A 27,275-nucleotide genomic window follows, 5' to 3' on the forward strand; every position below is an offset into this window, starting at 1 on the left:
ACCACTGAGCTGAGTGTTCAATTGCATATACGATTGGTATTATATAACCTCCCTCTCCCATATCCTTCCACACGACTGAGCAGGAGGAAGAATAATGGCATCCGCAAGAGGGAGATGTCGTGGAACTAGGGGAAGAGAAGGGGATGCTCCTATTCCTACCATCACTTAGCCATGTTCTTTTGACCCAACGGAGTATGAGGAACCCCTTGACGACTTCCCAGTATGATAGGGCTAACTACGTCCCTCCAAACTACCTTAGGCCTTATGACGACAGCCATAATGCATGGCCAATGTGTCACCATGGCGTGGCTTGCGTCGTGTAGCTATTTGATGGCTACGGTGATGGAACCTGGCATTTCTTTCGATGCCCGTATGGCTTGGTAAGTCATGTTATTACTTCCTTACTCTTGCTAAGATTTTTGTGCTACAAACTAACATCATGTTCAGTCCTATCTCGATGAAGGAAACTATCGCTATGCGAAGTGGGTCGATCCTCCACTTCCTGAGCCAATCCAAGAGTACATCCACTACCTCCAGTGCAAGATCTTTGACCTTGAGTGTAGGGTGGAGGATCTTCAATCCGAAGTTAATGCAAATCCTTGGGCGGTTAACATCACAGGTGACTTGATGTGTACCGATCCATGGTGCAAGTACCCCTACCACCACAATAAGGATCCCCCACTGTCACCGCCTTCCTCTAGTTCTACTAGAAAGTAGAGATGGCTCTATCCCTGGCTATTTCAATTAGCTAAGGCATGTCAGGTTTAGCAACGGCACATGTTTAGGATAGCATCCGTGGCACACATGCCACTGCAATATATAATTAATTGTTTAGTCTAGAGTCGTTGGTGTTCGTATGTTGTGCGCAAATTTCGTTTTTATATGTTGCAATTTCGTTGGAAATAGCTATGTTATGGCCGGGAATTAATTCAATTTCAATTATTTCCTCGAAGCGCTCTATCTCTCTCATATTTGGAAATTTCATATTGCAACCAATAATGACATATTCGAATATTTAGTGCTTCCAATCCAACTTCATATTTTTTTTAACTCAGAGAAAAAATTACATGAAATCAAAATAATAAAAAAAATTACTCAAACTTATAACCGTATCACACGGCTATAGCCGTTTCAAGCAGCTATAGATAGCAAGTGCCACTGGCAGAATGGTGGGGAGGGGTCGGTATGGTGGGGGGGGACTTACCACCGTTTCAAACGGCTATAGCCACTTCAACCAGCTATAGCCGTTTCAAACGATGGTAAGGGCCCCAGCCGCTGCCACATCACCACCACATAACCGACCGCCATTCCAACTGGTGGTAATTGTTCTTAATTTTTTTTTTAACCTACAGCCGTCTCCGGTGGGTATTTATTTCTACGAATTCATAAAAGAAAATAAAAAAAATAAAAAAAATTCCCGGCCACGAACTCGAGCCCAGCTCAGGAGCTCTGCTCGATCTACCTCCTATCCTCTTCTTCCTCCTCCCAAACATGTATCCAGAACATTCTGGTGGTTTCTAGACCTCGATTCGCTCCTCTCAGCTTGATCGAACCAAACAAGTGGGTTGCTAATGCGTTCTTATATTCAATCGATATCAACACACACGTATATTATAAATAATAATACAGCAGGCAGAGAAATATAAGGTTATGTTTGTTTGAGATTATAATCCACCGATATTATATAGATTGGATTATAGGTCATGGGTATTATGGTAAAAGTTCATTTTAAACCACTTTGGAATTATGGCTAGCTTATTTCAGATTACTTATGGTCCCAAAGTGGTCCTATCTTTGGATCATAATCCACCTAAAGCTTCGTGTAAATTCACCGAGTTATAGCTAGAACCCGCTTTTCCATCACTTCACTATATATCCTTCCTTCAACCATGTTTATAACGAATTTAGCATACAGGCAAGCAGGCGCGCCGATCAGTTGTCGTAGGTGCGGCACTCGTCGGTCTCCGGGTTCTCCTTGCAGTACTTCTCGAGCGGGTCGTTGTCCTCCTTGAGCTTGTCCCGGGCGTGGCTCGCCGCGGCGCTGAGCTCCTCCACCTCGTCCCACGCCGCCGCGCACTCGCCCGAGCCCTCCTCGCCCTCGCACGTCTGCTCCGCCTTCTTGATGCTCTCCGACACCTGGTCGGAGATCCCCGGCGGCGTGGCCGGCCCGCTCGACCTCACCGCGAAGCCGCGGCGCGCCGCGGCCGGGAACCAGACGCGCCCCGCGGCGGCCTTCCTCCTCATCGGGAGCACGTCGGCGGCGGCCGCGAAGGTCGCCGTGGTAGAAAGGCTCGCCACCGTCGACGCCATCTTTGCAGCTAGCTAGCTGTGTGTCTCGAAGTTTTTTCTGTGATCTGTTGTGGCTTTACTTGAAGAACTGTACGAGGCGTTGTTTTGGATGGATATGAGGTTTATTGTATATATAGCTTTGTTCGTCACAGGCTAAGCCATTTTACGTGCACTCGTTTCTTATCGGCTCTTGGCCACTCGTTGCGGTGCACGTCGCTGCGTTTAAGATACTTGAAGGACAAGTGTGACTTCGGAAGGAGATCTTTTGCTCTAGCAGACTCGCATTGTGCTTGCAAATTCGTGTAGAACACGATACTCGATGTGAGGTTCGTGTCGTGCCGCTTGTATGAAACGTGAATTCGAAAAACTTGTTTCAAAGCTGCATTTTAGTCAAAAGGCAGTAGGGCCTTTCTTATTGCCTACTATTGGGGCACTCGTACGTCGTGGTACGCGTCACTGCGGTAGAGATATTTGAAGGGCAAGTGTGACTTGGGAGGGAGATCTTTTGCGCTCATGCAGTAGTGCAGGTGTGCAAGCGTTTGTGCGGTTTTTGCGCTTGTAAAGTTCGTGTACAACACCATTTTCGACGTGAGGTTTGTGTTGTGCCGCCTGTAGGTGCGTGAATTCGACGAGTAAAATCTCGTTTTCAGCATGCACCAAATATCTAAGATATTGTGAGAGGTTAGGTGCAGCTTTTTGGACAACTTCTAGTGGAGCAAACAACATAACGTAGCTACATCTCCTTTTGAAACTTTTGAAAAAGTTGAAGTTGTTATCTCTGATGATGCTATTATACTCTCCATAAAGAATTGCAGAAATTTTACGACACTGAACGAAATCAGTTTCAATCGACATACCACAATATTTCTTGTCTGAAGGCCACCACGATAGATCACTTGTTGATGGTGCCATTTTGTTTTCCAGCAATTAAACCGCAACCGGTCGAAAAGGTCGGTGTACTCCAGCAGGAAATAGACGGTCATGGAGAAGTCAGCTGCTTGAAAACAGGTTCCCAATCAAAGGAATCAATTCCAATTTCCATCACATCTCATCCTAGCTGGATGTCTGTCCAACCATGTTCTTGTTGGTGCAAATTATAATTTTACAGGCAAGAGGCTCGCATTCCCTACCATCACAAGGTTGCGAGGCTCATCCGTACCAACAGAATTCCAATACTGGATTATGCCCCCACAATGACAATAGCTAATTCCGTTGGAAGCATGATGTTCCCACGAAATTCCTTCGGAACATTAGTTCTCGCAACTGTTACCGGTTGCAGTAATCCACTGGATACGCCCAATGTTCAACCAGTATCAATCAGTTCGTAAAGAAATCCTGCTCTATGGCTTATGAACGATGATTCATATGTGACAGAAACCATGAAAACTTAGTTGCAAACTTTATGGGTCCAATCAATGGTGCTGATTGCTGAAACCAGCCTTCAAAGGAAATGCACTACTCCTGGCCAACCACCGAAAGAATAATGTAATTCAGTATCCACGTCAAAACAATGCATGTCTGTCTATTTAGTGGGGTCTGTCTTTCCAGGGAGCACATCTTAAACATACTTGGATACAGAAACTTGAAGAAGTGCATGGCCAGCTTTATAACATTGCTCGACCCAAAGATTATTGGGGAGGAAAAAGTAGACATAAACCACCAGACTCATGGAACAGTGTCCCAATCAACGATCCAGCACTGTCCCAATAGAAGACGATAATGGCAGCAAAGAGAAAACAGGAAAAAAAACAGAGGTTTATTGGGCTGGAGTGGGAGGCGTCAGCTCTGGTGGGGCCTCTCGAGTGACACCGATCGTGGAATCATATTCTTCGTCCTGGTGAGCAAACTTCTTGGGCAGCACCTTCTCGAACTCAACCTTCTCAAGTGGCTTGGCATTCTCAGCAGCATGCTCCTTGGACAGACTAAAATAGTTGGCAGCCGATTCAGCAATAAAAGCTATTTCATCATCAGTGAGCTTCCTCAGAAATTTGGCAGGGTTTCCTCCCCATACCTAAATCCAACAGAGATTAGTCAAGAAAATATTTCAAGAAATAAGATACCAAACAAGACCCATGTAGCATATCCTTGTTCCAATTCCACCCATGGACACTAGAACTTAATATGCCACATGGATATTAGACACCAAAGGACACGTATAATAAAGTGGCCTGTGCAATCTAGCATAATCAATTGGGTTCCGTCATTGCATGTAAACCCTGCTTTGGGTATGTCTTGGTGGAACCAGTTGGATGAAATAAAAGAAAAAAAACAAAGGTGCTAGAGATGGCTTAAATAAGAACCAAAACTAAAGGACAGTTGAGGAAACGGTGTGCCACCTCTCCAGAAGGGATCCTTGTATTCTGTCTTACGAGGGCTCCGGCAGCAACCATTCCATGCTTTTCCACAATGACACCATCCAATAGGGTTGCCCCCATACCAACAAAAGCTTCATCCTCAATGGTGCATCCTTGTAAGACAGCGCTATGACCTGCCAAATGGGGTTTTCCAAATGATAATTTTTGTGTATTATTTCAGGATCAAGAGCTTTGAAGAGCTGAGACATACAGAGAGTTGTGCCAAATAGTATCTTATTGTGTTTGCTGTGCTAGATTCTGATGTAAGATCGTGACTCATCATTCATCAATAAAGTGTGGTGATATGGGACAAAAATGATTAAAGAAAAAATACATGTTGCTTGAGATAAGAACCAAAAGGTATATTTACCTACTGTGACATTTTCACCGATAATTGTTGGAAAGACTTTCCCACTTAGATTAGACTTCGCCACATGCACAAGAGAATTGTCTTGTATATTGGTCCCAGATCCAATCTGAATGTTGTTTGCATCCCCTGACATTGAGTTCACAAACTAGTTCAGGACCCAAAGAAACAACTTAGAAGAACAAAATGTAGCATGATAGACAGAGAAATTTTAAAAATTGTAAAAAGAAACAACTAAATAATACTAAGGATTGTCTATTTGTAGATCAAAACTCTGCAAACTAACTATCCCATAGTCTTAAATACCAAGCTATCCTTGCAAAGGGAGAAGGCTGACCTAGGCAAACATTCTAGCATCATGAAACCCATTAGATGAAATGAGCCACTAGTCCAAGGTTATTCCAGAAAACCCTGTTGGCAATGGCCAAGGTAAGCTCCCTGAGCTCACTCTCTAACACACGCACACTCTAGAGCTAGAGGTAGAAGAAGATGATAGGAGCACAGCACACACACACCCAAACTCTTTGGTGCTGCTGAACTGGGTAGAGCTGCAGCTGCTCTTCCTACTTTATAGACCCAAAGGTCAATGTAGAGTACACAAAACCATGAGTGAAACTACCAACTATCTATCTACTCTAGTACTACAAAGTGACTGGGCATACTGCCCTTCTACTGATGGTACTGATGCTGAGTACAGCAGGCAGGCATGGCCCAAATCGTGGAGCTTCAACTGCTCCATTGACTTTAGCAAAAGGAAGAGATAAGCAATGAGCTGAGCAATTAACTAACAAACCCGAGCTTAACACCTCCCTCCCTCCCTCTCATTTCCTATTTTCTGTAGAATAAGGAAAGTCCATCGCCCAAATCCCCTCCTACCCACAGTATCTCAGCAACCACCTTTCTCCAACCAAACATGCAAACCAGATGAAAAAGGTCAAATGAACACGGTGTATCAAGTTACAAACATTGAGAAGCACGAAAGCACACATGTCATGGAAAAACAGACTTATGAACCCACCTATTGTGGAGCCAAGATCCATGATAAGGGCAAGATTTAACCCAACCAAGCAGGCCCTAAAGGATATTTTATTTATCCACAAGTTGATTGTGTTTTGATATGTGCTCTTTTTGCACAAAAACAAACAGGGTGCATGTGCATCCCACAACTACAAACATATGTCAATCACTGAACCAATCCCTATATAAGTTGCAAGATTAAGAATGGTATACATAATCAAAACAGTTGCATTAGAAGCAAATCCCACTCAATAGAACACCAAATTGAAATTTCAACCCAACATTAACACTACATATTCATATGTCAGTTATGTAAAATAATGAAAAAAAATTATCACCAAAGTTATCCAGAAATATACCTTGACACAATTAAGTCACATAAGGAAAGACCTTCGAAGAGAGACAAACAGAAAGCAAATGACTATTCTTTTTTCCTTTTACATTTCAAGTATTGAATGATATGCATGAGCATATGAGCTTATAATATGGTTATAGAGACAACTTAGAAGTAACCACCACTTAGCTCTTCTTTTCTTTTTGTGTGTAAGATGATACAAATAATGCTCACTGGGATAGGAAGCACAAACCTCTTAGAACGCACCCGTACCAAATGGAAGCTCCTGGTCCAACTTGAACATCACCAATAAGTGATGCACTTGGAGCAACAAATGCATCTCTATGAACATGAGGGGTTTTGTCAAAGATGTTCATGAGTGTGCGATGCCTTGAAACTGAAATTGTCCAAAGAGCAATGATGTTAGCATTTGGTTATAAAAATGTTGCACAAACAACAGTTGTATAAGAATCATAATGCTGTTGAAATGAAATAAATCGTGGGTAATCTTACGGAGACAGCATCATGCATAGAAATACCGGATTGAACAAAAGAAAATATATAAGATTTCATCTGAACGCGGTAAACTAGGGGCCATGGACATTAGAAATTATCAGCAATCATGGTCCAAGAGAGAGAGAAAAAAGATGACAGAACTCGAAGGTGCCACATGACGGACGACCATTTTAGTTCACACAATCCAGATGATGACAGTCTAAAACCAGAAGGATAAATAATATCGTGCAGCTTACATGCATTCTTCAAACTTTCTCCAACATGAAATATAGCATAGAACAATTGTTAAATGCTTCCAAGCTGGAGTATAAATATATGTATGACTACTGCAAGATATATCTATTGTTTACACATTAAAAATAAATCACGAGATTTATCTTCCCACAAACAATTATTGTTGCATGCTAGCATGGCAGCTAACCCTATCATGTTCAGAACATTCAAAATGAATGAAAATTTTTAATATGCGCTTCTTTTTTTCTCATATCATTGCAATAAGAAGGAAAAAGGTTCAAATATAACACACCCTTACACTCTTAATGAATTACAGTATGCACCACCAGATAAAAAAGAACCCTCGGTAGCTACTCATAGCACTAAAATCAACTCACAGTTGTGACAACCCTTGACCCCTGCCATACACCAAGGCTAGAACCAAGTACACTTCTTATTTAAACCACAGATACTATGCATTCAGCACACCTAATGTACCTTTTAGCAATATGATTCTTAGCCACCTCAATGCGCTAACATAAACTGCAAATCTATGCTGTGTAAAACGCCATCACAGGAGCAGCTCATCTCTAGGAGAATGTAAGTATGCCATACATGAACACATAATTAACTATAGAAGTTACGATTTCTGTTCCATACATGTTGACCTAGACTTGGAAGTCGTTCTGATCCCATTAAGTCCTAATTTCAATGGCTTAAGCATTTTCAGTTTCCTCACCAAATGGTTCTCCCCTAATATGCTTCATTAATGATACAGTAATTACTTATTAGGTCCAAACTGCCCAATCAGTATACCTCCTATTCATTGGTTGACTGGTCAGATTATCATCCCACCGGTCTTCATAGGAAAGGTTAAAAAATACGTGTAAAGAAGGCGGTAAAATGCATCAGTTCTATGCCTGGCTTTCCTATGAAGAAAACAAGGCAGCAATGCCCCTTGGTTACTGGAATGTGGCTGCACGGTGCTCCTCACGGTTCATGTCAGGTCCTCGGCTCAAATCATGGGTTCTACAACACTTTTAGGTACAAACTACAAAGATGTTCCAAGGGTCCAGCTAGATGGCAGATTCTGCTGAAAGACATCTGGTTCCATAATATGTTCTCCTGTGCAAAGCAACTCACGTGTACATACAAGATTAGCTAAAGAAAATGTAGGAAAAAAACAAAAAGAACCCAACGGAGTTCTATTGCACTTGAATCATTCCCAAAAGTATCAGTTTAAAGATGAATAGGCTTAAGAATCCATATTTCTGGTCCCAACTATTACTCATTATATAAAACAATGACATACTCTAACAAAGTAAATCTTCATTGACATAAAAAAATGATCTAAATAGCAACACTCCTGGTCAATATAAACAGTGTACTCAGCAAAAGAAAATCAGCAAGTACAGTAGTTGCAAAGAAGAAATACAGTAGGGTGGCACCCTACAACGGTACCATACATGTCCAACTCAACACCATCATTAAAGTCATTAACACAACAATTTGACATCTCAGGAACTTCAAGTTCTACAGAATTTGCACCTTCTTGTAAAACCCAATACTGCAGAAAGCATGATCCACAATCCACAGGTAATAGTTGGCCTCCTTAATCGGCCAATCTTACCAATTCGTGAATTATAACACAATCAATTACAGAGAAACATCAATGAAACTATGCACACATTAAACAACACTAGATTTCACGAAAATGCATTGAGCTCACAAAAAGGTAGGTCCATTTCGAGTCGAATCAGGGCACAATAACCTAATAACCCAAAACCCTGGGCAGCTCGACCTAGCCGGGCGCAATAGTGCGACATTTCCCTAACCGCTCCTAACCCTATCCAACAATCCCGATTCGCTGACTCCTCTCGGGCCGCTCAGGACAGACGAAACCCGCTCCACTCGCGGAGTGCTTGGGCGAATCGACGGACACCGGAGGGTGATTCGGGGGGAGAAGGGGTGGGGCGGAGGGGCAGCGGCGCTTACTCTGCTCGTGGAAGAAGTAGTTGCCCTGCAGGCGGCAGCCGAGGCGGTCGAGGGCCTGGCCGGTCTCCCGGATCCAGAACCCCACCGCGTACATCGCCTTTCCCAGGCCTGCCATCTCCCCCGGCGGCGGCCAAAATCGCTAGCGGCGGGCGCGGCGGAGGCGGAGCGGTGCGGAAGCGCTCGTGGCCTTGGAGATCTCGAGGAGGAGGATCGGAGTAGGGGCGAGCCGAGGTGAGGGGAACGGGAGGGGGCGGAGAACAGAGGCTGGGGCCTGCTCCGCTGGGGTTTCCTCGGTGCTCGGAATTGACCGTTTTACCCCTGGGAAGAGAGTGAAATGCGAAAGGTGTGTGATGTCGAAATGAAGATGGAATCTAACGGGTTGACAAAGGAAAATAGGCCTAATAGCCCAGCAGCGACGGGCCATGGTCCATGGGCCTATACTTCCAAAATGCCAGATCAAAGTCATCAAACCCCCAGAGTACAGGCCCAAGACCATTAAGAAACGTTATGGGCCTCAAGCGGCCGGCCCATCGCCCCATGTCTTCCCCTCCAACTCCGTCGATCTCACCGTCGCACTTCCTTGATCTCCTCCTCCACTCTACCACTCCACTCCACCGCCACCGCCCAACCTCCAATGGCGTCGCCTCGCCGCCGCTTCCTCCCGCTCCGCTTCCTCCTCATCATCATCCCCGTCTCCCTCTTCCTCGTCCTCCTCCTCCTCCAACGCTCCACTCATCCCACCGCCGCGCTCCTCCGCCCCGCCGGCTCCGAACCCAGCCCCGACCCCCGCCGCTTCTCCCTCCTCATCAAGCTTCTCGCCTACGACCGCCCCGCCGCGCTCCGCCGCTGCCTCCACTCCCTCGCCGCCGCCGACTACGACGGGGACCGCGTCGCGCTCCACGTTCTCCTTGACCACCGCCCGCCCAACTCCTCGCTGTCCTCCCTCGCCGCCTCGCACGAGATCCTCGACTTCGTCGACGCGTTCCCGTGGCCGCACGGCGAGAAGCGCGTGCACTACCGCGCCGCCAACGTTGGGCTCCAGGCGCAGTGGATCGAGGCGTGGTGGCCCGGCTCGGACGACGAGTTCGCCTTCGTCGTCGAGGACGACCTCCAGGTCTCGCCGCTCTACTACAGATTCCTCAAGCGGGTCGTCATGAAGTACTACTACGACCGTGAGAACTACAGCCCCTACGTGTTTGGTGCGTCGCTGCAGCGACCTCGGTTCGTTGCAGGTGAGAGCTTATTTATCACTGAGTTGCGAATGCTTGTTTACTCTCTTGCCTTAGTTTGGAAGAAAGGATCCGGGAAAGCAGGCTGTTATTCACAAATGGGACCTGGCGTGGTAGATGATGTGTTTTCTGTAGTTCGGGGAGATGAAGCTGCTATATACACCGCGGTTTTTTTTTCCCTGCCCCATTTGTGCAGATGTGTCCCGTTCTTTGAGATTAGTTAGAAGACTGACTCTGTTTTGTGTTTTCATGCCTGATTACGAGGATTTTGTGCTTATAATGGATTTCTGCGCTTATGATTTATAAAGTTAATTGTCATCTTGTACAAGAGCTCCTGACACTGGAACTTTAACCACTGATGTGAAAAGAAACTAAGTAGGTTTTTGTCCAAGAGCTTCTGTCCCTAGAATTATGAACACTATCTGAAGCAACTAAGTAGGCTAAGTTAGAAATGATGATACCTTGCTATTGTGTTCTAATCTCTGGCATCATCTTGTGTATCGGTAGAAAGTTGGAGTCTAGCAACTTAAAGTTTTCTGCCAGCAGGAATAATGCCTCCACAAGTTCACCTTGAAGCATGCATTCATAGTTCGGAGGGCATTGATCTCATAGTCTCTCTCTGCCTGTAAAGTTGTTTGATTTTTTTGGTCTTTTAGTTGCCTGCAGCCATGTCATATTTGGTTAGTGGGGTGTGATCGTGGCCTATTTTGCTGACTTTTTTTTCAGGATAATGTGCTTTGTTTCTGATCTTCAAGATCCAGTAAGCTTTATTGACATGGTCTAGGACAAACAGAGGTGCTCATGGAAAATACTGGCTGCCTGGAACCTAGGAGTGACCATCTGGTTTCTTTAGTTAGATTGATTCTGAAAAATGCGACTGAGATACCCAAGCTGAAGATAAAAACTGAACTAATTAACCGATATAAATTGGTTTCTCACCTAATCCATTGACACTACCTTACACTAGGGTAACACAAACATACTGAAATTTTTACTTTGATTCAAGAAAACAGCAAAAGCACCTTCTCAGTGGCAAAACTGCCAAATTGAAATTAGCAAAATCACTTTCATGAAACCAATTTTAGATTTCACTAAGTACACAGCACCTTGGCAAGATGACGAATCCAAGAGGCATGAGCGGTGTTGAGATGCTGAGCTCATGCCCCTCTTTGTTTCTTCTGCATCCCTACCGGCTTGAGAACTCGGCGTTTGGTATTCTTAGTGGGCAGTGGCCGATGGGCCATTGGTTGGCTGCAGGTTATTAGGGATTGGAGGGGGATTAGGCACTGCTTTGGACAAGGACCAAAGGTTGTGGTGCAGCCAGGGCGAGGGACAACATCGGGCAGTGTGAGGTGAGGCTGTGATAGGTGAGTTAGGCGTGGCAGGTCTGTGAGAGAGGGGTTTCTGCAGTAGGGGTATTAGGGTGTTCATAGCCTTGCTCCATATGTGTTAATCGGACTGTTGGGCCAGTGGGTTGCTAGGATGGCCAGGTATGTTTAGAAATCTGAACTGATCAGTTTCTTTGACCTGTTTGGTTTCCAGCTGGTAAAATCCAAACCTAACGCCGAAAACTGAACAAAACACATTTTGAAACCACACCAAGCACCAAAGAAACAAACAAACCAAGAAATTTAGGTAGTTTCTCATCATTTTCTAGTGTTGAGGTAGCCTGTGCCTACTATAAGCTGTAATTTCGTGTTTTTACAGCGTAAGCTTCGTTTTGTTTCAAAGCTATGGGATTGCTGGAGAATGGTACAAGGAGGTGCTAAATTAATGTTTGTTTTGTGAACTGTCATAATGCAATATAATATAAATGCATATAATTCGATACTACAATTACATTAGTGTTGTTCTGTAATGATATGTTCCTTGCTAGATGAGGAAAGGCCGTAGCTACTGGTGGTATTTGTACAGGTTCATTAACCCCCAGTTGAATGCTCCTCATGTTGGAAAATTGTTTAAGCCAATTGTCCAGAGAAAATGAAAGAATGGCATTTGGGAAGTCTGTAAGAACTAAGAACCTAAAAAACTTTGCTTTATACTATATCAAACATGAATATGTTGCCAAGTATCTAAAATAAAGTGTATAAGAATGTACCTAGTGTCAAATCTGATCCGATGTTAACACCTAGCAGCGTATTTTTTAACATTCTAACTTGGACAGTAATCACAATGCTTTAGCTGCAGCATTTATCCATCACTCTAACATGTTAGCACCTATATTACTGTAGAGTTACTTTGTTCAGGTTTCAGCTTGTTCATTAGTTGTCACTACAGTTTTCTTCTTCTATTTGTACAAGATAAGAATGAAGACATCAGTAGCAAGTAGCCCTGGCTCCAACCTCCAAGTAGAAGCTTATTTACTTTATTATACAGGCAGTAGTCATCATGCACCAGCCACCAACCCAAACTGTTACTTGTTGATTATGTACTCCACTATTTGAGTTATTGGTAGTGTGAGTAGGTGGTGGTTTCTTAGGTGCCATATGTTTGGTCTAGGTAATAGCAATGTTTTCAGTTCCACTCAACTCCTCTGGATACCTTAGTTTGGATAATGGCAATTCAGTTTGTACTCTGCATTATAACATAATGTGTGAGTGGTCCAAATACTGAACCCCTGGGCTGATCATTGTACAATATAAGTTATTAATGTACAGGCCCAGGCTTTGACTAAAATGTAGGCCCACACCTGGAGACTGATATGTTATTCAGATTGTGCTCCCGGTTCAGAGCTGACTAACCCTGTTAAAATGGGGTTGGGCCGTTTCTAGTCTAGTCCAACATTCAATTTGATGATATCAGTCCATGATAACCTGCAATTTTATTGTATGCTGATATGGTGTACAAACTACCAAAATATACAAAAGGTTCTATTGCAAAAATTACGTGTATGTTATCAGTGTTGTTCAAGTATCTTTCTGGTATCTAATTAGGGAATCGCAACCGTGAATTTTGTTTGGTCATGTTTGCTTTATCTCTTTATTTTGTAAGCTAGACAATTAGAGGTTTGGTGTTGTGGTCGTGCAATGCCATATCATGAGGGCACAGATTTTGTTAGGTACAATACAACATAACAAAACAGTCACACTTGAACTTACAGGTGAATTTGTGGCGGCTATTCTTTTGTAGTAATTTGTATGCTTATTGTTTTTATAATCACATTACTAATAACTCTATAAATTTTCCTCTAGATGTGTCTTATGAAAGTTGGTTCTTTTGCATTCTTTGACCTGTAGGACTCTATTGATTTTTTGACTCCAAAGAAAACATTGTATGATACTTATATACACATTCCTTACTCCTTATATGATTACAGAAAGTGCTGGCAGTTTGGCAATAACTCTATGTTAACCAGTTTGGTCTTGAACTAAACCAGGTAAACATGGAAACAAGATACAGCTGGACAGTGAGACTCGGCTCTTCTTGTATCAGATGGTAGGCACATGGGGGCAACTTCTCTTTCCAAAACCATGGAAAGAATTTCGACTATGGTACGATGAACACAAAGCCAAAGGGCTCAAGCCTATTCTCCAAGGCATGGTAAACTTTCTTTTCCTTAATATCTATGTGCTTCTTTAGTTACTGTGGTAACAGAACGATTTATGTAACTCATGTCAAGTTTTTAGTGTGCCAAAGTATGAGATATTATCTTTAGCATGTTTCTCCCTAAGATAGTATATGAAGTTTATATTCTGTCAAATTTGTTAGCTTGACTGATGCTGTTATTCACCCCCAACCTTTGCAGAAAACTACAGGATGGTATAAAAAGATGGGCGAGAGAATATGGACTCCTTGGTTCATTAAATTTGTGCACTCACGTGGATACTTCAATATCTACACAAACTTCCTGAAGGAAAGGGCCCTCAGTGTATCTCATAGGGATGCAGGAGTGAACTATGGGAAAAGTGTTGGGCCGGATTCTACTTTGTTGGATGGGAAGAATCTTGATTTCAATTTATGGGAATTACAGCCTCTAAAGAAGCTAAAGTGGTATGATTTTTGCTTCGATGAAGTTCGACCAGGAAGAGTTGTTAGAAAATTTAGTGAACTTGTTTCTGTGCTCAAATCGGTGCAACTAAAAAGTACTGTTGTACTTGTAAGTTTGTACTCAATAGAAGAGAGATTTGCAAGAAACTTGATTTGCCATCTTGACAAGGCAGACATGCAGAACTACATTTTCCTTGGTGACAAATCAGAGTTTCTGGATGATATTGCTCATAGAGGATATCCTGTCATTGATGGTATTGGATTTCTTCAGAGCATCAAAATGAGTAGTTTTATGGGCTCTGATTATTTTGCTAAGGAAACATTGGTTAAATCATATGTGATAAAAGCTTGCTTGGACCTGGGCTACAATCTATGGCTACAAAATGGAAATATGATTTCACTTGGCGGTAAGTTGATTGAGCCATCAGATCAGTCAGTTGACTTCTTTAGCGCAGATGTAGGATTGATGTTTATAAGGAGCTCAGTAGAGTCGAAAAAAGCATGGAATGAGCATACTATATCAAGAGTTAAAGCGATGTGTACGTCTAGTGATTTTTCTGCTTCCCTCGACCAGAAGAATTTTGTTCCTATACTGACTGAAGTGTTGGCAAACGGTGCTGGTGCTAAGCTAGGAAAACTGGGTGAGGAGATGAGAGTTATCGAATTAGGGCCTAACACCTCAAACAAATCAACATCAGAAGGTCAAAGTAATGTGCTTTTCTGGTCTCACAGTATGGCTTCAGATTCAGTTCAAAAGCAACTTGAAAAGATGGATTTGTGGTTGATTGACTCAGATTCATCTTGTAGCGCTGTTGTTTGTCACCAGAAGCATTAGTAGCCTTTGTTGTTCTGCAAATTACTTTTTTGCCCCCAGAAAAGCATCGATTGTCATCAAAGGGGTCCAAGGAAACAGGCTGACTTGCTCCTACGTTCGAAACATGTGATGACATTTATGTTAGGATGCACCAGGATCAACCATTCTATGGTCTTTGTAAATTATGTGACCTTGAAGCTGTGCAATCAAATGTGTCTGTTGTTGATTACAGTTGGTTATGCCACCAAAGATGATCATTTTGGAGTTCTGCTTCTGCCATGAATTATGTGCTGAACAAGCTATGATTTTAAGGTCCTGAATACCTGGATCTTTTATTGGGTTGGTGAGGGAAAAGTATTTAGTTGGCTAAGCTGATAATTCAACTCACGGTGTTAGTTTTGGATATGATATTGATGCTATGGACCTCATTGATAGCAATGCCCCAACTAGAGTCCCTGCAGACACTAAATCATGGGAGGCTGAAACTGGTATGATTCTTTTTGTCCAAAGTACGAAGTACTCATTAGTCTGTACTCTAATTCTGTAGCGATTCAATATTGTCTGTACTCATTAGTCCAAGCCTCCAAGGCACAAAGGGATCATGAACAGCTGCAACAAGAAAAGTTGTCAGATATGCACATAGCTAACTAAAATGTGTGGTTTTTTCTTTTGGTCCGTGTGACTAGCGTTTCCCTGTATGCTTCAGAATTGAGATGCAGGCTTAACATCATCCTCTTTTTTTTTGTCTCTGTCCAGAGCAATGATATTGCAACCAGATCCGGGGCACGCGATCCCTCTCCTACACCTCTCTAATGGAACAGATGTAGAAAGTGTGTATCTGAAGAAAAATCGGAAGATGCGGTTGGTGGCTTGGTGCGTGCACATTTTCACTGGTAGAAGCAACGTCTGCAGGTTAAAGAAAAGAAAGAAAACCCAGCTGGAAAGTGGCTCGGCGATTTTGGCAGACTGATCATAGAAACCCAGAGACAATTATATGCAATAGCAAGTGTGCGCTTGAGGAGATTTCCCAACCAGAGTTGACGCTGGACGTTTCTTAGCATCACGATTTGCGCCCACTTTGAGCACAAGCAAGCTTGTAGTTGCGACAGAAACGGACGCCCCCGAAAATGACATGCAGATTGTCCTGGATGAGCCGTTGCACCTTTCGCATAATCGCATATGACGTAAAAATAGTATCGTATCAGGTTGGGATGCGGGCATTCTGAGCGTGGCGTGTGCTCTATGCCTCTACGGCTTGAAGCTGACATATCATGATGGAGCAACAGTTTGCAGCTCGATCATGTCAAGTGACCAATCCTTGGCCTGCTGCCTCGCTTCTTGCATAAGCTCGTGTTAGTTAGGTACTTAGGTGGCATCTCAAGTCTCAACCCACACACAATTGGCGAGCAGGCAACTAGGGACATGTGCTTCTTCAGCTCGATGCGTTCGGATCACGGATCTCCACTTGGAGCATCGGTGAGATATTACAAGATCACCTAGCAGGACCATCACAGAACCAACCAGCGATGCTTTTCCGATGCTCCTTTGATCTTTATGATGTTATTTTTAAACGGTTCTGGGTTCTCCATTAACACGGGTCCCTTTTTGCGACAGCTGGTGAGGACATTGTTTTAACTCTTCCAACGAGAAAAAAGGAGCTGTCGGCGTCATCTTATGGAAAGGACAAGGCAGCTAATTAGGTCTACCAAACGATGCGATCAGGGAGCGAGAGATCCCCATCAGCGAGTTGTTAATCGCCTCTCCACCACCTTATTTTTAGATTAGATTAGGATGGAGATATTGTGCGCTTGTCCTGTCCCGGGCTCCCGGCACAGCCGCGCAGGGGAGAGCAACGGCGGCGAGTGACCACCTTTGGATGGGGACACGACACAAACGCTGGTACAGGTGTGCAAGCGAGCTGCCCATGTGCCTGCGACTGACCGCCTCGGCAGCATCCATCCGACTCCCGATCGATCTGTAGCGGCACATGTGGTACGGGTGGCTGGCAACAGGGATCGGAGCGCATCTCGCCGGGGCGCCGGGCCACACGCGGGGAGGTGGCCACTGGCCAGCGGCGAGCAACAGCCGCATCTTCTCCGCCTCTCTCCCAGGAAAGGGAAAATAACCGCCGCCGCACGGCGCCAACAACAAGCAGCCGCGGCCGCTGCCCGTTCGCGCAGAGGTTTTCCTGCGGTCCGCGCACATGTGACCTGCCGCCGCTCGTCACGGGAAACCATCTCGTTTCTCCTCTCACGGGAGACGATGGGGATAGCCGGATAGGCCATTCCGTTCGTGGTGGCAAATATCTGCGGCCCACCAAGGAAGGCTGCTGCAGGCTAGCCTTTCGGATCAGAGGAGGTGCGCGATGGACTCAACAGCACGCAAAGGCATCGCAGCGCATCCACAGCTCGGGGTCGGGGCGGACCGGGCGGCCGTCTTGGCTGGCTTGTTGCCCTGCGGTTGGAACCAGCGTTGCTCGACAGTGCCAGCAGGGATAGAGTGATCTGGATCCGCCGCTGGAATCCTGGTCTCTCTCTCATCTCATGCACACAGCAACACACTCTAGTACCATGAATGGGATTGTGAGGCCTACTACAATGATTGAATTACGGAGCACGCACCGCGTTCAGAACAACCCAGCCAGCGCCCAGCGTCCCTTTCCGACCAGCCTGGCTTTTGCTATCTGTTCATCAGCAGCTCTGTCACTGCACTTGAACAAGCTCAAGCTACAGTCAAAGAATTACCATACAATGTTAAATGTTTTTTTGCTTTTCCTGTCGAGTAAGTAACTAGCGGTAACAAAAGGAGACGATGCAGCTGGAAGGAAGGACGATGGGATCGAGATCCTGTTTCTGTCTGCGTGGCCTTCTGATGCACATGTTGGTTAGTACTACTACGTGGTAGGACAGAGTGTGTGCCCGTAGGCCGTAGCCATGTGCGAGGTGGTGTGCGGACTACGGGAGGAGAGTGACCGTGTCAGCAGTGCGTCGCCGGCGCCCGGCGGATATATATAAATAAATAAATAAACCCGCTGCTCGAGCCGAAAGGTCAAACCCGCTGCTTGACTACGATGATTAAGCCAAATGGACGCTCCTCGCCTGCTGCTCCGTATCCATCGCCACGGCCTGCCACTTCCCTGTCATATGACCCATCTGCCCCCCGCATCATTTTTCGCCATAAAGTCTATTGTCTATGGTCTATCCTGTACGTTTCACTCGGCCAAATAGCCTGGATCTTGGCCGCACAGCATGCCCCGTGCAACTCGTCTGCTAAAAATGTGAAGAGTCAAAGTTTCTGTTTACGACTTTTCCCTTGTAGAGTAATAGAATATTTCCATATTTGTCATGTTGATAGAAATGAGACGAACGAGATTCGACCACCCATCTCCCCCCTAACGAGCTCCCTTTTGCACCAAGTCACAACATGCTATTTGCCAGTTTTCTGTGCTGAGCAACACTAATGTGAGCTTTTCGAAAAGAAAAAAAACACTAATGTGGCACCATTGAACATCCCTTCATTGCATGCTAACAGCTACGATTTCCTCCGTTTCTCACCTCTCTGCCTCTGGTCATTGTCTCCCAGTCTTCTTATTCCTATCGCAATGATTCTTCTTTTGTATACGCCAATATGGTACCTGAGATCTTGGGGCATGTTTAGTTACCCCCAAATTCCCAACTTTGGCATTATGCAAAAAGAAGATTTCCCATCACATCAAACTTGCGGTACATGCATGAAGTACTAAATGTAGACGAAATCAAAAACTAATTGCACAGTTTTGTTGTACTTTGCGAGACGAATCTTTTGAGTCTAATTAGTCAATGTTTGGACAATAATTCACAAATACAAACGAAATGCTACAGTTGCGCATTTATAGCAAAATTCTAACTTTGGCACTCCCAAATTGGGAACCGAACAAGGCCTTGGTAGAACAAAACATCTCGTGTAACTCCCTCTCTATGCTAAAATATGTATACCAATTTTTCTGAACTATTTTTCCTACTATCGTAATACACAATTCTAGATGTTTATTTCTATTTAGGGCCGTTTGGTTTGAGTTGCTTATTATAAGCAACTTAAAGTTGCTTATTTGGAGTGGCTTATTTTTAGTCTAGTTGTTTGGATACCTTTACTTATGAGCATTGAATGAGGTGGACATTGTCATATTTGCCCCTTGTTGCTACCCCTCCTCGCGTGTACGAGGCCAGACAAAAGTCGGGACCTCCACGCGTGGCTTCAGCAGCTCATCGACGTCGTGTACGAGGCCAGAGACGTCCTCGACGACTTCGATGACTCGGCCCCGCAGCCCGAATCCCCCGTCGCCAGGTTCGGCAATCGGATCTTGCAGGAGCGGCGGGCGGAAGCCGGCGGCCGGGGCGGGGCAGGAGCGGCGGGCCGACGCGGGAGCGGGGGATCCGGCAACGGGGGAGGGGAGAAAGAGGAGTAGAGTGCATTGAATGAGGGTAGGAGGTGTAAAGTGCACCTTTTAGTCCCCATAAGCAACTCTTGTGTTGCTTATTTGCTAAAATTAAGCAACCCCGTAAGCAAGAATGATTGATTTCATAAGCAACTTATTTGCTTATTTTAAGTTGCTTATGCATAAGCATGTTAAACCAAACAGGCCCTTACATGTGAAGATCAGGTTTTTCATGTCCCATCTCATTTTCTAGCCCTTTTTTCCATCATGTGTGATCAGACCAATTGAACCCCCTCCCTGCCCCTTTCTTTTTTGCCAAAACCATGTGTTTGTGACTATCTTCCATACCGCCATAACAACAAGCGATTTTGCTTGCACTATGGAAAACACGTAGGGTGCTACCATGATCACCATTACGTTGCAAATGCATACGGATACGTGGTAAATTGGCACACCACCACTCACCAAATCCTCCCATCACCACCACTACTTGCAAAATCCTCTTTTACATCACGTGCTTAGGCCCCAATCCAAATGTTACCATTCATCACCGTTCTATCATGACTAACACGCCACACTCGAATGCTCATTTTCACAACTAGCCTTGGTATCTTTGAATTCTTAGTCTTCTTATATATAAACAAGTATCGTAAGTGCCTATTTCCCGTAGGAGAACAATAAGTGCTAAATTGCAGCTCAAAAAGTTGTTTTTGGAGTTTTTAGTCTAGTTTATATGGAGGTAAACCTGTAAAAGTTTATTTATATATTTGGTTTGAGCAAAAATGAAGTATATGAAAGCAACAAGAGCTTTTTGGCATGCCACAACTTGGGCAGTTAAGTAGTTGCTTAGTTAATGGTTAACCTAAGTTAAAACGTAAGCTAAGATATGTAACTTAGTGCATTAATAGAAAAATCAACACTATTCCGGTAGTGACAAAAATATAATTGAATCATGAAATACTAATAAGGTAACAAATACTCACTAGATTTCAACACGCCTTAAAAATAACAATGACTAGTACTCTTCATTACAAATTTTTATGAAACATAGCAAAAGCATACTTCTACACGGAACTACATTTTGAGATAGTTATTTTCAATATACAAACTTAATATAAAAAGTAATTTATATCTAAATTTGAAATTGTTAACAAAAGACAATAAAAAACCCAAGACTCAAGTATCATTCTCATGCCACGTGTAACAAATCTATGATTCTGAATTTCCAATGTACTCGCAAAACGAAACAGGGCAATCCCTCGCAAAAAAATAAAAATAAAAATCGGAAGCTAACAAACGCCGAGACCGCGAGACGCGCCCGGGGCAGTTACGTCACTTCGCAACCTCCGTTCCGTCCCGCGGGGCAACCACGTCATTTTCACCGTCCCGCAAGCGGACACCCGAAAAATTTCAAAATCCAAGCGCCCAACGGGCCGTTTTCGAACCCGACGCGGCCGGCCGCCCGATGGGAGCGATCGGACGGCCCTGGGCGGCCGAGGCGCGGCGTTGGAGGGAACGCGGCTGGGCCGTCCGATCCGCCGCCCTAGCCCCCGCGCCCACTATAAAATCCAACCCCTTTCTAGGGCACTCGCCCTCTCGCCCATTCCATTTACCATACCCCTCTCGCCCCTCTCCCTCTCAACCGACGGCCCACTCGCTTCTGTGAGGTAATGCTGCGAAATCCTTGTCCCGTTTCCTGTTCCTAGCGCCGGATTTTTGTGAGATTTTTGGTTTTGTTATATGTTTCCGTGGGGGATTTTCGCTTGGTAGTAGCAGATTTGGGGATTTTGTAGGTTCCCATTTGCGGTGAGGGTTTGTTTGAATATGGGGGCTAGGTTTGGGTGGATTTAGCGGTTCGCGTCGCTGCTGGCGAGGCTAGTTCTGCGAAGATCTGCAGCGCCCTGAATTTTTTTGTGGCGTTTGGTTTTCAAATCATGTATCACCGGGCTGGCGAATTCAAAAGTTCTCGGTTCGTATTTGAGATTTGGGGGCTTGGGTTTGCTCATAGGGTCGCTGAGGTTTCTCTTGGAAATTTCAAATAGATCTCAAGCTGCTCTTCACTTGCGGCGAGATGCTGCCGCCAGCGGTTTAAGTTTTCTGCGACCCTTAACTTTTTTTGGGCAACTTTTCCCCTGTTTCCGTTGCATTTTGTGGCCGGATCTGTTTGATTTCGAGCTCGAGCTAGTGATTCGTCCACAGATCTGGTCCTGAACTCGCATGTCGGAGTAATGTCCCATCGTTTTCTCGCGACTAACCTCCCTCTGCTCCCTTCCCACCTGCAGCTACCTACCTTGAGATCCAGCCATGAGGGAGATCCTCCACATCCAGGGCGGCCAGTGCGGCAACCAGATTGGCTCCAAGTTCTGGGAGGTGGTGTGCGACGAGCACGGCATCGACCCCACCGGCCGCTACGTTGGCACCTCCGACCTCCAGCTCGAGCGCGTCAACGTCTACTACAATGAGGCCTCATGCGGCCGCTTCGTCCCGCGCGCCGTGCTCATGGACCTCGAGCCTGGTACCATGGACAGCGTCCGCACCGGGCCGTACGGCCAGATCTTCCGCCCTGACAACTTCGTCTTCGGCCAGTCTGGCGCGGGGAACAACTGGGCCAAGGGCCACTACACTGAGGGCGCTGAGCTTATCGACTCTGTGCTTGATGTCGTGAGGAAGGAGGCTGAGAACTGCGACTGCCTGCAAGGTTGATTTCTATTTGGCATCCTGAAATGCTCACTGTTATTACCTTTTGACCTGAAAGCTCGCTGTTAATTATGCTTGCGTGATTGTTGTGATGCGTGTTAGATCTGATAGGAGCACTTTTAGATTTGGTGCTATTAGTTTTTTGGGAGGCGTGATCATTTGATTATTTAGCCTTTAAGTTTGCTTGCTTTCCATTTCTAGCAGTATTACTTTTTTGTTGGCTAGTGTGTGTTTGCATCTGATGAGCTTTAGTATTGTATAATGTTGATTCCAAATGTATTGCAAGATCTATTTTTACTGTTGTTCGTCATTGATATATGCTAGTACTGTTAAGTGCAGCCAAATGAGCATCTTTCTGAATATTGTTTTTTCCTGGTTTTAACTGCAAAATTAAGTTCACTGACAAGGATTAGCATGTTGTTTGTCTAGTGTTTTTTATATACATATTGCTTGATGTGGTTTGACCGATGTTTGTGGTTTGATTCCTTTCATATTTTATTAAAAACTGTTTAAATGTTTAGATTAGATATGGGATATGTGGTTGGTGTCTGCAATAGATATTTCTCTTGCTTATATTGGACCACACAATCCTTTTCTTTGTGATAAGTAAAATGTGATTGTCTGCATCTGGTTTGTGCACAAGGTTCTTACTATGCAACTTTCAAGATAGTCCTTAGTCTAAACAGTTTAATTTTATTTGCATCTAGATTGTAGTTTATTTGCATCTAGATTGTGTACGCTGCAACTCATGGATTTATTTGCCTTTCTGTGATCAGGCTTCCAAGTTTGCCATTCCCTTGGAGGAGGCACTGGATCTGGAATGGGCACCCTTCTGATCTCAAAGATCAGGGAGGAGTACCCTGATCGGATGATGCTCACATTTTCTGTCTTCCCTTCGCCGAAGGTCTCAGATACTGTTGTTGAGCCATACAATGCAACACTATCTGTCCATCAGTTGGTGGAGAATGCTGATGAGTGCATGGTCCTTGACAATGAGGCTCTTTATGACATTTGCTTCCGTACTCTGAAGCTAACCACTCCTAGCTGTAAGTTGATTTATACTCAGTTTAATTATCCTGTTTGAACTGTGATAGCCTTATCTGATAGATTTATGCTCCTGATGTAGTTGTACTCGGTAACTCAATTCAGTTCTTGTATTTTGTACTGGTACATCAGTTGATGTTATTGTGGTATGTGCGTGGTTAGTAGGTAGATAAATATGGCTGCCCAAGCAAGCAAATATTGATGTTTATGGTGTATCGGTTTCAGTTAGTATGTTTTGCATTTGTCCTATGCATGAGCCAAGCCAACTCATTACTTCACCATCTTGCTGTCGATGAGCTGGTTGAATCCATTGCAGCCAATGTACATATGATGCATGTTACTTGTTTGTCTCATTATAGGTAGTACCTTGGGATGGCAGCTGCACAGTTAGATATCTAGCTATTAGGTTGTTATCTAACTAAATAATTAATGCTGGGTTATCAGATAATAAGTCTTTACACCTGTTTGCTGTTTATAGACATTTGCCATTTCTTGTTGTAATTATAATGTGCACTTGCTGAAAAAACTCTGGTCTTTTTTTAACATAGCAGTGAACTGTTTGCTGTTTAGACATTAGTTGTTTATTATATTGAAATTCTTGATACTTATCTGACTTGCTTTTGTTTCTGAACAGTTGGAGACTTGAACCACTTGATCAGTGCTACAATGAGTGGTGTCACTTGCTGTCTCCGCTTCCCAGGACAGCTGAACTCTGACCTTCGCAAGCTTGCTGTCAACTTGATCCCCTTCCCTCGTCTCCACTTCTTCATGGTCGGCTTTGCGCCACTCACCTCGCGTGGCTCGCAGCAGTACCGTGCCCTCACCGTCCCTGAGCTGACCCAGCAGATGTGGGATGCCAAGAACATGATGTGCGCTGCTGACCCGCGCCACGGCCGCTACCTCACGGCCTCTGCCATGTTCCGTGGCAAGATGAGCACCAAGGAGGTGGACGAGCAGATGATCAATGTCCAGAACAAGAACTCTTCCTACTTCGTGGAGTGGATCCCCAACAACGTCAAGTCCAGCGTCTGTGACATCCCGCCACGTGGCCTCTCCATGGCCTCCACCTTCATCGGAAACTCCACCTCCATCCAGGAGATGTTCCGCCGTGTGAGTGAGCAGTTCACTGCTATGTTCAGGAGGAAGGCTTTCTTGCATTGGTACACTGGTGAGGGCATGGACGAGATGGAGTTCACTGAGGCAGAGAGCAACATGAACGACCTGGTGTCCGAGTACCAGCAGTACCAGGATGCCACTGCTGATGAGGAGGGTGAGTACGAGGATGAGGAGGCGATCCAGGACGAGTAAGGTGGTCTGGACCCCTGTCGCCTGTTGTACCCTCGGGATCCTGGTTTGCTTTAAGCTGGAGCTTGCGTATGTTTGGTTATTGTTATTCGCGTATGTTATGCTGAGTATGTAGTACGTACCTCCGTGGTAGCATGCTGCATGCTACCGCTTATCCTCTGTTATCACCAGAAAGACATGTTCGCCTGCACTGCTTGATATATGGGAGGAGTATTGGATTATTGTATCTGCTTGCTTGTTAGTGTGATGGTTCTTTCCATTCCTGTGCCTGTGCGAATTTGCCAAAATTAGTAGATCAGCACCGCTCGGCACCGATTTTGCTGTGTGAAACGAAACAAGTACTGCATCGCGTCCTGTTTGCCATCAAATGTATCAGCTCGCAACAAATGCATGTAACGAAATAGTAAACCAGTAGGTAGGTGTGGCCGTGGGACTGGGTTTTAAGTGTAACCTTGCCTGTAGCGGCGAAAGAGCTCGTGGTCTTGGCTGAGGCGCTGAGCGGAATGCGTAGCAGCCCATGGCGTCGACGGCGAGGATGATGTCGGCGCGGTGCCACTCCCTTCGGAGATTCTGGAGCAGGGCACAGGAGTAGCAGAACTTGGCCCTGAAAATGTACCGTCAGGCATGCGTGGCTGCAGCAGGTGGCACCAATTTCTGTGAGCAAGTCATCACATCAAAACTGGCATAAAACCTATTTACACAGCAGATGCAGTATTTAGCAGTGCAACAATCTATTTAGGGGGTGTTTGGATCTTTAGGACCTCCTAAAATTTATGTCACATCGAATATTCGGAGGTTAATTAGGAGGACTAAATATGAGCTAATTATAAAACTAATTACACAGATGGAGGCTAATTCACGAGACGAATCTATTAAGCCTAATTAATCCATCATTAGCACATGTTTACTGTAGCATCACATTATCAAATCATGAACTAATTAGGCTTAATAGATTCGTCTCGTGAATTAGTCTCCATCTGTGCAATTAGTTTTGTAATTAGTCTATATTTAATACTCCTAATTAGTATCTAAACATTCGATGTGACAGAAATTTTAGGAGGGACTAAAGAAACAAACACCCCCTTACACAGCAGCACCCCACAATTGTTCCTTCCCATCACAGCATTCGTGGGGGTACACGGATGCCGGCGTCCGTCAGGCACACCGACATGACAGAAGACAAAGACCTATGTACAGACTGTTCAATCTTGCAAAGTATATATACAGGGTGGCCTGCTCTCTAGTCAGGCACCATTTGATTACAGTTACAGGTCGCTGCCGAAGTGCCGACCGTATCACTCTGATCCAGGCGCGCGCTGGTCAGGTTGGCGAGGTTGCCATTTTGAGGTAGGTTCAACAACGTCACAGCTTTCAGGTGCTTGGGTCTGTTCGCTTCAGCTTATTCAGCCGGCTTATCAGCCACCAAACAGTGTTTTCCTCTCATAACAAATCAGCCGTTTCAGCTTGATGTTCTTCACGCCTGCATCCGTGATCAACCCACCACAGGTCTCCAGGGACTGAATATTACTGAAAACTGAAACAACAGTGTGATGTTTAAGATGCGTTGAGATTCTTATTTACAAATGGAAAGAGATTCGCTGATGTAAATAGACGCAATGCTCCTGTAAGATGGTTGCAAAGAAATGGAACGGATCCCCTAGCTAGATAGTTTGCACCAAGAAACCAACTAAACTATATTTTTCAGTGCCAACATAGTAAGTAGTCCACATGCAAAATCTTTTGAATATGTGCACTTACATCTGGAGCAGTTTGTGCTAGCATCGATCATGGAAGCTCCAAACAGGTCAAGGTGCATCAGTCCAGTGAGACCTGCATTAACCAAATGATAAGGCTAATGCCATGATATATGCTTAGATGATCAAGTCTATAACAATGCAAAAAAATTGCTTACTGTCACTAGGAAACCCATAGTACAATACAATTTATATGCAAAACAATCATCATCTTCAGAAAATGAAATGAGCTGATCAGAGAAATGATAACATCATGCAAAATTAACATAACTGTCAAACAATTTTCTGTCAATGAAATTCCTTGTAGGTGGTAAGATGCTTTTGTTTAAATAAAAACGATCATACTATATCCAACTAATATGAGGAGCATAATTGTAAGAGCTGCTAAACCAGTATTTGTGAATTATCGATTGTCAAGATTAAGAGACTTCAGTGAACTCAAGCCAGAAATTTTCCTCAGACCAATGTAAAAGAGATATTGATGCTCTGCAAATTACATAGACCTGCAGAAATAGAACAACTTAAGAATTGTTTCTGAAACAAATGCAAACGACAAATTTAATAATTTAAAAATCATCCTAGTGTGTAACAACTTAAAGCAAGAAATGATGAAGTGTAAGAGTAAGAAGCATCTATTGAGAACACATATCAATTTTGTAAAAGGCTGCAGCACCAACAGTGTAAATTAATAACCCAATATGGAATATAAACGGCTCTATGGGTAGCTATTAAAAGGAAGAGAAAAAAAAAACAACTGCGATACTGCTAGCATAAACAAACCTGAGAGATGTCGAAGTCCATTGCTCCCAACTTCAGTGTCTGAAAGCTCTAGGCTTTTTAGCTACACGAGGCCTACAACACATCAAGATGCAAATATAGATCAACTGATACTTAGCAACTACAAAAAAACACTTAAACTGTTAAATGTAGTAGCAAACAGTGAAAA

General features: G+C 44.3%; 4 protein-coding genes across 4 annotated transcripts; 2 read left to right on the plus strand and 2 right to left on the minus strand.

Annotated features, from left to right (window-relative positions):
• Positions 1-1,635: 1,635 nt before the first annotated feature.
• On the minus strand, positions 1,636-2,399 carry LOC101765155 (calvin cycle protein CP12-2, chloroplastic). The gene has a single exon (XM_004967602.4). It carries the CDS (start codon positions 2,308-2,310, stop codon positions 1,933-1,935), a length of 378 nt encoding a protein of 125 aa, XP_004967659.1. The 5' UTR covers positions 2,311-2,399; the 3' UTR covers positions 1,636-1,932.
• Positions 2,400-3,751: 1,352 nt separating this feature from the next.
• On the minus strand, positions 3,752-9,369 carry LOC101765559 (gamma carbonic anhydrase 1, mitochondrial). Its single transcript, XM_004967603.4, has 5 exons — positions 9,086-9,369; positions 6,615-6,758; positions 5,014-5,139; positions 4,626-4,777; positions 3,752-4,300 (listed from the first exon to the last, which is right to left on the minus strand). The coding sequence occupies exons 1-5, from the start codon at positions 9,198-9,200 to the stop codon at positions 4,046-4,048; spliced, it is 792 nt and encodes a 263-aa protein (XP_004967660.1). The 5' UTR covers positions 9,201-9,369; the 3' UTR covers positions 3,752-4,045.
• Positions 9,370-9,570: 201 nt separating this feature from the next.
• LOC101765971 lies at positions 9,571-16,264 on the plus strand. The gene is made up of 4 exons (XM_012845867.2): positions 9,571-10,317; positions 13,691-13,854; positions 14,060-15,603; positions 15,872-16,264. The coding sequence occupies exons 1-3, from the start codon at positions 9,720-9,722 to the stop codon at positions 15,134-15,136; spliced, it is 1,839 nt and encodes a 612-aa protein (XP_012701321.1). The 5' UTR covers positions 9,571-9,719; the 3' UTR covers positions 15,137-15,603; positions 15,872-16,264.
• Positions 16,265-21,039: 4,775 nt separating this feature from the next.
• On the plus strand, positions 21,040-24,803 carry LOC101766513 (tubulin beta-5 chain). The gene is made up of 4 exons (XM_004967605.3): positions 21,040-21,196; positions 21,812-22,227; positions 23,003-23,272; positions 23,905-24,803. Exons 2-4 carry the CDS (start codon positions 21,834-21,836, stop codon positions 24,576-24,578), a joined length of 1,338 nt encoding a protein of 445 aa, XP_004967662.1. The 5' UTR covers positions 21,040-21,196; positions 21,812-21,833; the 3' UTR covers positions 24,579-24,803.
• Positions 24,804-27,275: the final 2,472 nt, after the last annotated feature.

Source organism: Setaria italica, chromosome V, assembly GCF_000263155.2.
Source record: "Setaria italica strain Yugu1 chromosome V, Setaria_italica_v2.0, whole genome shotgun sequence".
Lineage (NCBI taxonomy): Eukaryota > Viridiplantae > Streptophyta > Magnoliopsida > Poales > Poaceae > Setaria > Setaria italica.